This window comes from Peromyscus californicus, unplaced genomic scaffold (assembly GCF_007827085.1).
Source record: "Peromyscus californicus insignis strain IS unplaced genomic scaffold, ASM782708v3 Scaffold_7__1_contigs__length_154581171, whole genome shotgun sequence".
NCBI classification, from domain to species: domain Eukaryota; kingdom Metazoa; phylum Chordata; class Mammalia; order Rodentia; family Cricetidae; genus Peromyscus; species Peromyscus californicus.
Genome location: NW_026294595.1, coordinates 10,248,983 through 10,261,075, shown reverse-complemented (window position 1 = coordinate 10,261,075; position 12,093 = coordinate 10,248,983). Strand labels below are relative to the sequence as shown.

At 49.2% G+C, this 12,093-nt stretch overlaps 1 protein-coding gene across 4 annotated transcripts in view; it reads left to right on the top strand.

Annotated features, from left to right (window-relative positions):
• Setx (senataxin) overlaps window positions 1-4,210 on the top strand; it is a 56,373-nt gene extending 52,163 nt beyond the window's left edge. For all 4 annotated transcript variants that reach the window (XM_052722748.1, XM_052722744.1, XM_052722745.1 and 1 more), the window contains one exon: window positions 1,206-4,210. In XM_052722748.1, the coding sequence (XP_052578708.1) occupies window positions 1,206-1,928 (723 nt within the window). In that variant the 3' untranslated portion in view covers window positions 1,929-4,210. The remainder of the gene's footprint in view (window positions 1-1,205) is intronic.
• The last annotated feature ends 7,883 nt before the right edge of the window (window positions 4,211-12,093 follow it).

Genomic DNA, 12,093 nt, shown 5'->3' with positions numbered 1-12,093 from the left:
GCACTGACATATACATATACCCATATACAAACAAACACATATAACACAAAAATAAGTAATAAACCCTTACTGATGGGCTGGAGACTGTTCAGTGTTGTAACACTTGCCCAGCAGGTGCAAGGCTCCAAGTCCATCTCTAGCAACATTCATACAACATGAGCAAAAGAAGAGTACAATAATAGAAAGATTCATGGCCTGGAGAGATGCTCCAGGGTTAAGAGCACTGGCTCCTCTTGTAGAGGACCCAGGTGTAGTTCCCAGCATCCACGTGTAAGCTCACAACCTGTAACTTCAGTTCCAGGGGGGCTGGAGAGATGGCTCAGAGCTTAAGAGCACTGGCTTCTCTTCTAGAGGTCATGAGTTCAATTCCCAGCAACCACATGGTGGCTCACAACCATCTGTAATGGGATCTGGTACCCTCTTCTGGTGTGTAGGCATACATGCAGGCAGAACACTGAATATATAATAAATCTTTAAAAAACAAAAAACCTTCAGTTCCAGGGAATCTAACACCGTCTTCTGGTCTCCATGGACACCATGCACACATGTGTTGCATATCCATACATACAGGCAAACAACCATACATTTTTTAAAATTTAAATGACAGAATGTCTTTGGAATCCTCCCTGAGAAGATTAAGATGTTTTAGTCTTTGGGGGCTTGAGAAGTCTTTGGGAAGCCAATAAATGCTGTGGAATTTCTTCAAGAACAGTCATATGTGGTCAGGAATTTGCCTTCTGAAACCAAGTCTTAACTGTTAGAATGTCAGCCATGGCCAGGGACACGTGGTCGTCTAGATCCTCAGTATGCAGAGGAGCTAGCCACTGGAGGAATGTAGCCACTGTGTACTTGAAGTGGGGTTGGTGTGCAGTGTTAGTTAACATACGTTTAAACGGCTCAGCAGAGCTAGGAAGGAACAGCTAGTGGATCTGAGGAAAAGCATCTTCCTGTGTTGCCAGAACAGCAGAGATGAGGGGAGAGTTTCCTTGCAGCCGGCCCGAGCCCTGGCCATTTGGTTATGCCTCCTCACCGCTGGTGCTCGAACTTCTCTGTCACTCTTGTCTGCTAAGTGAGTGGTACATTCTTGGGAATGTGTTTGTCAGACTACACTTGTTTGTTCAAAAACAGAAGTTGGACCCCATGTTTCCCCAGCAAAATGAGTGTTTCTGTAGGGTGTGATTGTTTCTCTCTCCTTTTTATTTCAGGAAAACCAACATTGGAATGAACTGATTCAGGATGCTCAGAAGCGTGGGGCCATCATTAAGACCTCTGACCCAAACTATAGACATGACGCTATGAAGATTCTGAAACTGAAGCCTGTACTGCAGAGGAGTCTGACCCATCCTCCAGCCACTGCCCCGGAGGCACCCAGACCTCAGGGTGGCTTGCCCAGCAACAAGCTGGACAGTGGACTTGCCAAGACATCTTTTGCTGCTGCTCTGTACCACACACCCTCTGATGCTGTCCCTTCAAAGGAACCTGAAAGGTCGTCTCTTCAAGATCGACTCCGAGATCCACGACTACATAGGAGATTGGATGCTGAAGCCAAGGGAACATTCTTGAAGGATCCACAGCCTGCGAGCCCTCAGCTCCCTGGGGTAGTCCATCTCCTGGGAGAGCATGGCTTTCCTGTGCTTCTTCAGGACCTGGGTTTTGTTGTGCCACCATCCACTGCCATCGTCGCTCCTCTGAGCGGCCACGGGTCTCCTCTGCAGGCTGAGCCTCCACCTGCTCCCCCTGCTGCTCCTTCCACAAGCAAGAGGAAATACAGTGCCCCAGACTCTGGGTTCAGTCACAGAAGAGAGCCCGGGGCCTTTGGTGAAGAGGAGAGGCAGGTCTCTGTGACTCACCACATGCTGAGGAGCACTAACTGGGACAAGAGAGGGCTAGAGCAGGACAGCAGTGCCAAGAAGAGGCGCTTTCTGTAGTAGCTCCTGGTGACGAGACTCATCCACAGGTAGCGAGTGGCACCATGCAGATAAGCTGGGTTTATACTTTTGTTTCCTTTGAAGAGTCTGTTAAAGAATGGAAATACCTTCTAACCTTTGGGCTATTGGTCATCTTCAGTACTTTTTGCCAGTTGTATACACTTGGAGAGGGTGTTTGTGTACCTGTAATGTCTTTGAGGTCAAAAATTCAAAATGTTGGGATCTTTTGTTCTGTAGAAAAGGTCAGGTCAGGTGAATGCTGTAAAGGTTAAACTGTGAGTCTGTATAGCACATACAAAATCCTTTTAAAACGTAAACTGATAGATCACATTTCCTTCTTCTGCTTAAAACATTAGTCATTTTCCAACAGAAAAACTTCATATTTAAAGAGAGTGAGGAGGAAGGGTCCTTTGAGCCACTGTGTGGTGGACAGATTTCTTTAACAGCCTCAGTATTGGGAATTAGCCAAGTTCGTACCAGTGGCCAGTGTCTCTAACTGTTTAAAGAATTGCTGGAGTCTCCTGGGCCTTCAGAAGGCAGCATGTTGGGAACTGTTGTGCACTTTGAGACAAGACAGCTTGGCACAGGACGTTATTGTGACAAGTTCATTTACCTATATTAATGTGTGACTTAGTTTTCTGGCTAAATTCCTTGCCCTTCTCAGGACAGAAGAATAATTCTTGAACTGTCAGATGTTCCTAATGTTTTGTTAGGTTGGTGTAACTGCTGAGCTGTAGACATGGTTACCAAATGGAGGATTTGTACTGGCCTGGCCTAGAAGAGTCCTTCAGGTTCTTGTGAAGGCTTGAGGGTCGCCAGGAAAATGGAGAGCGGATGCTTCTGGAGGGATTCCGTGGGAGCGGCACAGAGAGAGCAGAGCAGATAGTGTATCTCAGGCAGGAGAGATACTCCATGAGAAAGAGAAGAGCTGCCGTCTGGGCTTCAGAACCATCCAGTAGATAGGAGTGTTGGGTCACTGGGGGCCCTCAGCCTCCATCCAACCTGGTGTGCCTGTGAGAGGCATTGGAGTCAGCACAAGGGCAGGCTGCGTAACCAGTCAGGTTTCCAAACCTCCATGTAGAAGAGCATGTGAATGTGGGCTTTCTAGTGACCACTGTATGCACAGCCCATTAGCTGCTTTGAAGCGGAAAGACATCCCTGAAAATTAATGTTCACTGTTTAGAATTTTCTTTGTCATCTGTTCTCTTAAACAAAAGGGTTTTGCATTTGAAATTCTGCTGAAGCAGGTTTTATTTGTTAAGAGCTTTGAAAAAAAAAAACAGTGTGCATTTTGCCAAGTTTCAGTACTGAGTTTCCTAAGCTATCTCTGTGCTGGTGTCTAGACCTGTACCCTACTGTCTGTTGGACACTTGTAAAACTAGGAAGCAGGCACCTTCTCATAGTGAGTGCCTCAGCCTCCTGGCTGTACCCAGCTAGGTGGGAAGTAAATCCACTCTGGCTAGGCCAAGGGTTAAATAAGCCTCCTGCATGTGACATTGGCAGGAAACCTCACTGTCACTTGAAATGTTCTTTCCTGGTGTCTTTGGGGAAAAGGGCTCAGTTTAACAGGGATGTGACCACTAAGAAGGCCAGCTTCTGAGGGGGCATGACAAAACAGCATGGCCAGGGCAGTTCCCAGTCTGCTCACGTTACCACTAGATTAAGAAACAAGTTTTTAAAAAGAAGTTTCTCCAAAACATGTAGTTGGCTGCCACCCAGAGTGTGGTGTAGGATAGCATGTGTTTATCTGCAGGCTCACTGTTAACCACACCAGAGGATGTGAGATCTAGGAGGGTCCTGACACCCTGTTTCTTTTGTGAGTGTAAGAGCTGCTGAGATTAGACTCTGGCCAGGGCCTTGTCCTTGTATCCTCCTTTCCAGCAACCAGACCTTGCCTTAGAACACTCTCTCAACAGAATGTAGTTGTGTGGCATTAGATTTGGAAACCTTATTTATTCCAGTTGGTAAAGGTATTTGCAGAAAGTGTTAGTCATGTCAAGTGGCCTTTCCTGAAGGTACTGTCATGAGTGGTTAATCCTGACAGGATGAAAAGTTCACTTTGTCCTTTCTGTGGTTAAAAGAACATGCCCTGACTGCTTTCAACATGTTCTTTCAAGGCGAATGTATTACACCTGTCTTACTTTGCTTCTCTCTGATTTACCACAGTTTGTTCAGTTATGTTTTCATGAATTAATCAGGAGCAAATTTGAACAAGAACATGTGAATAACCTCCTGTAAATGAGTTTTATAACAAGAGTGTACTAAACTATTTTCTAAAATTACTTGTGCACATTGGGAATCTTTCTGTAGTTTTGTGTTTTGTATGCTCTGGATTCATAACTGAATTTGACAAATAGTAAACCTGTTATCTTTGTTAATACCTAAAATTTAAGAGAAACTGGCAGAATGAAAAGCAAACAAAACTGACATGGGTTAGAAGAATTGTATGTTCCTGAGTTAAAGCAGAAGGAGCTGCCAGGCGGTCTTTTACTCTGCCAGCTCCAGTTTAATTGCCTGCCCCGCCCAGTCCCACTGTCTTCGTTCCCAGGTCCCCTGATGAGCCTCCCCGATGCAACATGGACATCCTGTAAGTTACAGCAAGTTCACCATTAGGCGGGGGGTCAGGAGGGTAGGGACAGTAGCAAATGAGCAGTGACCCCAGAATTTCTGAGCTGGTGCATTTGGGGCACAGCTCTTGCAGTCTCAGTTCTCAGGTGTTTCCATGGCACAGCCAGCATTGGAGTCTAGCTGTATGGGGTCAGCAGGAATAAGGGTCCCATAGGGGTCTGTACATCATCTCTGAGTCCTTGGATGTGGCCCCCCCAAGAAAAGTAAATGGGTTATTTGCTGTTTATTCAGATGAGAGGTTCCCAACAGTGATGCCGCAGGGCCAAGGGAGGAAAGTGAAATGGCCCGACCGATTCTTCCTGCAAGGAGAAGTGGTGAAATGCCATCGTGCAAAACCCGTGATTTTCCTGAGCTTTCCTCTTGCCCGTGACACTGGGCTTGGACGTCTGTAGAAAACCACGGAGACAGGGTTCTACCACTTCCTAAGCTCTCCTGTGCTCCTTGTGCTAGATAGTGATTTTATTACTCGGGACGTTTTCCCCTGTTACCCTAGTGCTGGGGAGTGAACCCAGGGTCTGGCACATGTTAGACAAGCACTCTATCACACTCCAGAGATCTCCCACCCCCTATTTGAGACGGTCTCACCATATGGCCTAGAACTTACTCTGTAGACCATGCAGAACTCAGAAATCCCCCTGCCTCTGCCTCCTAAGTGCTGGGATTAAAGATGTCCCCATGACTCCTGGCTAACTACCCCTTTTTACTTTTTAACAGTAAAGGTCAATTGCCTTTATTCTTTTAAAATGTATTTTTTTTAATTTTTAGATTATATGTATATGTGTGCATCTGGGAGACAGGCATGTGCAGGTTCATGTGGAATTTAGAGGCATCAGATGGCCCTGGAGCTGGAGTTACAGTTTGTGAACTGTCAGACTGACGTGGGTACAGGGAACCTAATGCAGGTCCTCTGCAAGAGCAGAAAGTGTTCTGAACTGCTGAGCCGTGTCTCTAGCCCTTTATAATAAAGATAAAGAGCACACACCAGTTAGCTAGCCAATCCCTCTTTACATTTTTTTTTTTAGATTTATTTATTTACTATGTATACAGTGTTCTGCCTGCACGCATGTCTGCAGGCCAGAAGAGGGCGCCAGATCCCATTACAGATGGTTGTGAGCCACCATGTGGTTGCTGGGAATTGAACTCAGGACCTTTGGAAGAGCAGTCAGTGCTCTTAAGCTCTGAGCCATCTCTCCAGCCCCCTCTTTACATTTTTTATTACACTTGTGTGTGTATGTGTATATTGTGTGCCATGTGTGACTGGAAGGGCAACTCCGCTTTCACTGTGTCGGTTCCAGGAACCAAGCAGGTTGTCAGGCCTGGCAACACACACCTTTGCCTCCTTAGCCGTCTCACCAGCCCAGACGTTTGGCTTGTGTGCCGGTTTTATATGCCCGTATACCGGTAGCCATTAAGAGTTTCTCCAGGAAGGAGCTGGGAGTCGAGAAGGTTTCAGCACCCTTGGTCTCGATGATACAATTCCAACAGTCTCGCTGTCAGCAGGGCCTCTCTTTGCCTGGAGCCTTGTGAATGCCAGCTGCTGCAGTCTTCCATCTGAACGCCACTGATGCGGAGGATGCTGTCTCTTCCTGCCCCACCCCACCCCAAGGCCTGCAGGGCTAGGCTTTCTGCTGAGAGTATACACCCCCTCTTGGGTGGGGGATGAGTGGTGGGTGGTGGCTCACATTCTCTGCCCCTTTTCTCCTAGACTTTTTGTGGGTATGTGTGTGTGTGTGAGCCTTTAGAAGTGGTGTGGTTCCAGTGTGTATCGTGTATCCTGTCCATTTCCAGTGTTCTGCCTTGCTTTTGTGATTTTTCACTCCTGTCTTTGGTTATATAGGAGGATTTGCTTTTGTTGTTGTTGGTTTGGTTTGGTTTTGGTTTTTTGGAAACAAGGTTTCTCTGTAGCCCTGGGTGCCCTAGAACTCGCTCTGTAGACCAGACTGGCCTCAAACTCAGAGATCTGCCTGTCTCTACCTCCTGAATGCTGGCATTAAAGGCGTACACCACCACTGCCAGGCGAAGAATTTCCAGGTAATGTCATTTACCATATCCATCTAAAAGCAGGGAAGACCTTTTCCATTTGGGAATTTAAATAATCTTTTGTTTTTAATTATGTGAGTATGGGGGTGGGGGGCAGTGGGTATGTCCACGTGTGTTCCAAGAGGACTTGGATCCCCTGGAGCTGGAGTTAAGGGTGGTTGTGGGTACTGAGAATTGAACCTGGGTTTTCCGCAAGAGTAACAAGTGCTCTTAACTATTGAACCATCTCTCCAGCCCTGAAGTTACGTTTGATTTATTTTGTGTGTGTGCATGCTCACACACCATAGTACTCGTTACTTGTGGAGATCAGAGGACAATTTGCAGGAGCCAGTTCTCTCCTTCACCTCTGTGGGTCCTGAGATTGAACTGAGGTAGTAAGGCTTGGCAGCAATTGCCTTTGCCTACTGAGCCATCTCCGGAACCTTAGTGACTCATACTAACCGAACTCATTCATGGCACCCGTGTGGCGTCCTTTCAGCACAGGTACATGGTGTGTGATGACCAGGTCAGGGTGAGAGGCACATTTATCCCTTCAGGTGGCTGTTGGAAGCCTTCACAGCACTCTGCCAACTGTCTTGAAGTATTCAGCTGGTGGTTGTCAATGCTGGTTGTTTATGCCATGTAATATGGAAATCTATCCTTCCTGCTCCCCCACCCCAGGCTTGTACCAGTGCCCACCCTCCTATCCCCCCCCTTCCCATGCCCTAATGATACTTTTTGTTTGTTTGTTTTAAGTATTACTGTACAGTCTTAAGAAAAATAACCTGGCTGGACGGCGGTGGTGGCACACGCTTTTAATCTCAGCACTTGGGAGGCAGAGCCAGGCGAATCTCTGTGAGTTTGAGGCCAGCCTGGTCTACAGAGCAAGATCCAGGACAGGCACCAAAACTACATGGAGAAACTCTGTCTCAAAAAACCAAAAAAAAAAAAAAAGGAAAGAAAAATAACCTGGCTCAGCAGTTAAAGCACTGACTGTTCTTCCAGAGGACCTGGGTTCAATTCCCAGCACCCACATGACAGCTCACAACTGTCTGTAACTCCAGTTCCAGTGGATCTAACACCCTCACACAGGCAAAACATAAAAATAAATTATTAAAATAAAAAAAGAACAACCTATGTTGGGTAAGAGTTCATGGCTGTCAGTATTCTATTGCCAGGGCCCCAGCAGCCAACCTCTGGGCTCTTTGTCTGTCCAGCTATGGAATCCACCTGTATCCTCTGGAGTCCTCCTCTTCCTAGAGAAAAGTGTCTCTAAGCCAAGGTCCAGGTCCAGGCATTCCAAACTTCCCTGCTCTCCTTGCTGGAGCTTTCTAGAACTGAGCTCAGGAGGAGCAAGGAGAATTGTGTGTCAGATGTGGGGAGATGCAGTGGGAAAGGCCCTAAGAGTATAATTTCCTTCCTCCCCTCCCCCATCTTCCCTTCAGTCTCTTTGTCTCAAGGTATGCTGTTTTCCCCCATCTTCCGGATTCGTCTCTTTGCCACACAATACGCTGTTGTTGAACATGCCCAACAGAGCCTGCATCCCTCTAAATTATAGGTCAGTGTGAGGGGGACTCAGGCCACTCCTCCTGGAATAGTCCCAAGACATTAATGCAAACCTGGTCTTTATTGCTCAGCATGGATTGGCTGCTCTGAATTCATAGCAAGACAGGGGAATTTACTCAAGACAGGGTCTCACTATGTAGCTCTGGCTGTCCTGGAACTCACTCTGTAGACCAGGCTGGCCTCGAACTTAACAGAGATTTGCCTGCCTCTGCTCCCCAAATGCTGGGATCAAAGGCACGTGCTACTATGTCTGGCATGATGGGGGATTTTAAATAGGCATGTGGATGTGGGCCTCCATCTGCGATCTCATCCTGCCCTGGATGCACGGGGACCCCGGATGCTGGTCTCCCAGCCACTGCCAGTGCCTCTGGGAATCAAAGGTGCCCCCACGTCTGCATCTCCAGCATGTCATCCTGGTCTGCTCTTGAAGTCCTGCCGCCTGCTCCTGGGCCGGCCTTGTCCCCTGTCACTGGGTTCTAGGTGTCAGCCAGGCCCTGGGACCTTTCAAGAGCCAGCCCTGCCTGGCCTTCATATCCTTCTTTACAGCCTGTCCACACCTCTTTGAGGATTTTTGGGTCAAGCAGAACCTTGAAGGGACGAGAGACAGGGAATGCTGCTGAGCAGTGGCGGGTCAGCAGAGGCTGGTAGGCCATGCAAGCAGCCAGAGGGACAGCCACATGACTATCTGTGCCTTCCAGAAAGGCCACTGGGAGTTTTTATCCTCGGACCTCCATTTCCTGGTCACCCACTGTTCCATGCACACTTTTCTCTGACCTGCTAATTTCCCCTGCCTAGTTCCAAGCTCCAGTCTATATAACATGAGCAGGGGAACAACCAGGTGGAGCAAGCCTCACATCTGTAATCCCTGCACTGGAGGCCGGGGAAGGAGGCTTGCTAGGGGTTCCAGGCCAGCCATGAAGAAGTAAGCAGAGGGGTTCCTACCCTGAGGGTTCTGGCTGAGCTGCTCCAAACAGGGCAGCCCAGGAGCAGGGGGATCACTTGGGCACAGAGGCCTGCAGTGTCTCTGTTCCTGGGGAGCATGAAGGCTGGGCAGCTGCCTGCATAGAGGAAGGAGCAGGGCAGGTGGAAGGGCTGGGCCATATCAGCCCCCAGGGATGCTTGTGGGTTGTGCCTGGAGCCTGGCACAGTGGTACATCAGAGAAAAGAGGGAGAAAAAGAGCAGGGGTGAGGCTCTGTCACATGGCAGGTGTGGAGGTGGCGTGACGGGTAAGCAGACCATACAACAGTAGATACTGACTGATGGCTGGCTTTATGCCAGGCGGTTCTCAACCCCACGAGTGTGAACTCAGTGACTCAGAGATATCCCTGGGAGACCAGGACTATTGTCACTGTCCCCTTTCACAGATGAGAAGACAAGACACAGAGTGACTGAGTCACTCAAAGTCACACAAAGTGTAGCTGTCAAGGCCAGCTTCCAATCCAGGTGGCAAGCTCCAGGCCTTTTAGCCACCCTTGGCTTGGCCAGCCACGTAGGCACTGGTCAGCTAATGGAAAGTGCCCATCTCAGCTCCTGGCTGTGTCCCAAGGGCCACCTGCCTGTTCAACTAAGGTTGGAAACCAGCTGGCAGCCTGCAGCCTCCTGCCTTGGGTCTGCCCTTTGAGGACAGCAAGTTCTCCATTGCCACCAGAAACACAGCCAAGGGGGTCAGGGGAGCTGGGTCCAGACCCTGTCCTCACAGAGAAACATACAGCTGTTGGGGGCTGGAGTCCCTCTGCCACCAGCTGAGGCTGAGAGGGAAGAGGGAAGGGGCCAGGAGCAAGATGAAAGGCTGCACTGGCCTTTCTTTTAGGCCTTGAGAGGGCCAGGGAGCTGGCCCAGGTTGTGCTTGCCAGAATGAGGACCTGGATCCCCAGCACCCATGAAAGAAGCGGGTGCAGTGGTGCCCACCTGTAAGCACAGCACTAGGAAAGCGAGAGGGATGGATTCTGCAGCTTGGTGACAGCCTGACTCGCTGATTGGTGAGCTCCGGATTCAGGAGAGATCTCAAAAGCCAAGGCTCAGAGGGGAAAGCACCTGTCACCAAATCGTAAGGACCTGGATTTGGATCCCCGGAACACACACAAACGCTGGACAGAGTGCCTTTGTAATCCCAGCAGCCTATGGGATTGGAAGGAGAGACGAGACTCATTCCTGTGGGGGTGCTTGTTATAGAAAATACTAGAAATAACTATCAAAAACATTGATAGTTATTAGCTCTGGATGGAGACTCATGGGTAATTTTAACTTAACATGCTCACTGTCCTGGCACAAAGGAGGCAGGAGGATCAGGAGTCCTCTGCCAGCCTGGGCTGCATAGCAAGACTTTGTCTCAAAATATACATACATTTTGTTATTTCATATTTTCTAACTTGCTTGTAAATTGCAATGTGTGCTTTCTAAAAGAAAAACAAACCAATAAAGTTGTTCTTATCAGGGCCCATCCCTTTAACAATTCCCTCCTAAGATGAGCTAGGATGGGCTAGGTTCCTCATGCTGGGGAGGCCAGCCAGATTGACTCCAATTCCTCCCAGACCTGCGAGAAATGTGAGCTGCTCCCCAGGCACCCATAAATGCCTCATAACTGTGAAGCATGGTTAGAGGCAAGATCGCCAACGCAGCAGTTCTGTTTATTTAGGGGGCAGGGCCGGGGCAGTCTTTGTGTAAGGGGTGCATTCTCCTGGCTCTCAGCAGTCAATGGGATGAAGCCAGGCTCCCCGGGGATCCCCACTCAGGGAGCCAATGGGGGTTAGAGACCTGCAGAGGCAGGCAGGATTTAGCAATCGTGATTTGAGGCCTCTACCTGCCCCTCTCTAAAATGAACCATCCGTTCCTCCTAACACAATGATTCTCAAACTAGGGCACCTCTGCTTCCGCTTGGGCACTGCTGAGATACCTGTAGATGTCACCGCTTGGGGTAGGGGCACTGCTGGCTCCATCACCGGACGAGCCCTGATGCTTAGGGCTCCACACCTCGGCCGCTAAGAGCTGCACAGCCTGCAGGGTCGTCAGAGCCAAGATGAAAGCCCGGGATAAGGGAGGGATTGAGGGCAGGGCTAACATCCTAAACCCTGCATGGTGCCTTAGGTGGGTGCTATGAGCTCCGCTGGGCAACGGGTGCTTCCTCCCCTGCCTATGCCTTGGGAACCAGACATCAAAAGCTGGGCTGTGGCTTCCCGCCTGGGTGACCTTGTTTTCTCCTTCGTTCCATGATCTGGAAGATGGCAGAGTTTTCCAAATGGCTCCTGGCAGTGTTCCCTCTACCCTCCAGCCGAGGTCAGGGCCTGAGCGGTCCTTAGGGATTGGGCCTGCCATGCTGATTTACAGTGCACTGCACCAGCTCCAGAGAAGACTGGCTGGTCCCGGGGATGCTGACACAGCAAGTCGAGCTGAGAGGTCATAAAGGACAGAGTGGGTTCCCCTCTCCTCCCATGCCCCTCCAGTGTCCTGGGACACTCCCAGGTGACATAAAGAAAGGGGTATTTATTGCTAGGTGGTAGTATCAAATGCCTTTAATCCCAGCACAGGGGAGACAGAGGTTAAGTGGATCTCTGTGAGTTCGAGGTCAGCCTGGTCTACAGAGCAAGTTCCAAAACAGGTTCCAAAGCTACACAGAGAAACCCTGTCTCAACAAACAAACAAACGAAGAGAAAGGGGTATGTATGTGTGGTAATTATTGGTGTTGAGCTCACAGCCTCTTTGCAGGGACTCGGCCCCACTGTAACCATAGCTCCTTAACAGACCCAGTGACCGCCTGCTGGGCTGTACCACCCTTGCTCAAGACAAGAGCTCTGCCATGACAGCATTTCTGTTCCACAGCCCCACCCAAGCCATGGGTCAGGCCAAGGCTGGGCCCTTCCCAACCCCTGTCCCAATACCCCATTTCCAGATTAGAACTTTCCTGAGACCCTCAGCCTTTAGTAATCTGTGTGCATGTCTGTGTCTGTCTCACTT